The sequence below is a fragment of the Bison bison genome, unplaced genomic scaffold (assembly GCF_000754665.1).
Source record: "Bison bison bison isolate TAMUID 2011002044 unplaced genomic scaffold, Bison_UMD1.0 scf7180017864184, whole genome shotgun sequence".
Lineage (NCBI taxonomy): Eukaryota > Metazoa > Chordata > Mammalia > Artiodactyla > Bovidae > Bison > Bison bison.
Genome location: NW_011494756.1, coordinates 558,272 through 559,801, shown reverse-complemented (window position 1 = coordinate 559,801; position 1,530 = coordinate 558,272). Strand labels below are relative to the sequence as shown.

General features: G+C 60.1%; 1 protein-coding gene across 1 annotated transcript in view; it reads right to left on the bottom strand.

Annotated features, from left to right (window-relative positions):
• Positions 1–1,530, bottom strand: part of PNPLA5 (patatin-like phospholipase domain containing 5) — a 22,970-nt gene that overhangs the window by 5,180 nt on the left and 16,260 nt on the right. The window contains 2 exon segments of the mRNA XM_010843689.1: positions 126–299; positions 1,439–1,499. Coding sequence (XP_010841991.1) covers positions 126–299; positions 1,439–1,499 — 235 coding nt within the window.

Genomic DNA, 1,530 nt, shown 5'->3' with positions numbered 1-1,530 from the left:
CCGGCATGCCTGAGTCCTGTCCTCTTGCATATCACGAGCACCTTCAAGGTGGGGTCCCCAGCCCCAGGCCCCTCACGTGCAGGGCACCTGGCAGGTGAGCATGGATGGGATGGGAGGGGCAGTACCAGCCTCCAGCTCTGGGGAGAGCTGCTCAAAGTCGGGCACGTCCTTGACCAGCACATTGGGCACTGCCCAGTTGAGCGACAGGCCTCTGTCATGGGCAGCATCTGGGGTCCCGTCAGCTGGGGCTGGGGGCTCCTTAGACACCAAGCTCCACAGCACTGGCTCCTTGGTGAGTCCTGGGTTGGGGAGAGGAGGGACGCAATGGGTCAGCACAGCTGGAGCGTCCCAGCGACAGTGACCGCCCCCCCGCAGCGCTCCATGCTGCCCTCACCACCCGCACCCCTCGACGCCCGAACCCAGCTCTGGGGACCCGCTGACCGCAGGATGAGTGGACCTTTGGCTGGTCCTGAATGACTTTGTCCTGAGCTCCCCGGCCCTGCTCTGTCTGCCATCTGATTCCTGTGCACTTTCTGGTGGTTGACAGAGCCCAGGCCCAGAAGACCCAACCCAAGGCTCAGATCCTGGGGTCACCACCCACCAGCTCTGTGCGTGGTTTCCCTCCCTAGAAAACGGGGGAAATGAAGGCCTGCTGTGTATGGCTGTTTGGATGCAATGAATCAGATACAACGAACACACAAAGCTTGAGCCCGGGTCTGAGCTTTCTATGTCTGAGCACATATTATGTGCTCCGTGAGTGCTTCCTGCTGCTGAGGGTTTGGGGCCATAGAGTGGGGATCAAGTGTCACGGACCCTGGAGCCGGAAGGCCTGAGTTCAAGTCTCAGCCCTACCGTGTTGAAGAGCATGGCCCTGTGGGATGACAGCCAAGCTCTCCAGCTAAGAAGACCTCTCTGACCCTCCCAGTGCTCCGTCTCACACACACACACACACACACACACACACACAATCCTATGGCCCCACTGAGGTATGCACCCTCGAAGTGCCAAGTTCTGTTTCTTTGCTCTTGCTCTTCTTCTCCCTACCTAGAGTGCCCTCTTGTCAATATTTCTGCAGCCTTCATGACTAGTTAAAACCCAGCTTCTCAGTCACCACCTCCAGGAAGCCCTCGTTACCCACCCAACCCACCAGACGGGGCCAGGTGCCCCTGCTGGGCTCCCGTGACCCTGAGCATCCCTCCATCATCCCTGGGGGATGTCTCTCTCTTGATCTGTTCCCCCGGCACCAGGCAGTGGGTAGCTGGAGACCAGGACACGTGTGCGATTTCTCCCTGGGTCCCCAGCATCCGGCACAGAGCAGACGCTGAGGAAGAGAATGAACGAGCCAAGGTCCTTGGGAACTCAAATGGCTGAGAGGCGGAGCCACCTGGCACTCACATAGGGGGGCGATGCCCAGCTCCTGTGGGGGGCTGCCACCTACCGCGTCTCTCCAGGAACCTCAGGGCATCCAGGTAGCCTTGTCTGCAGCTGTCGGCCATTACCTGCCAACACACGGGTCAGGCTGAGGGGCAG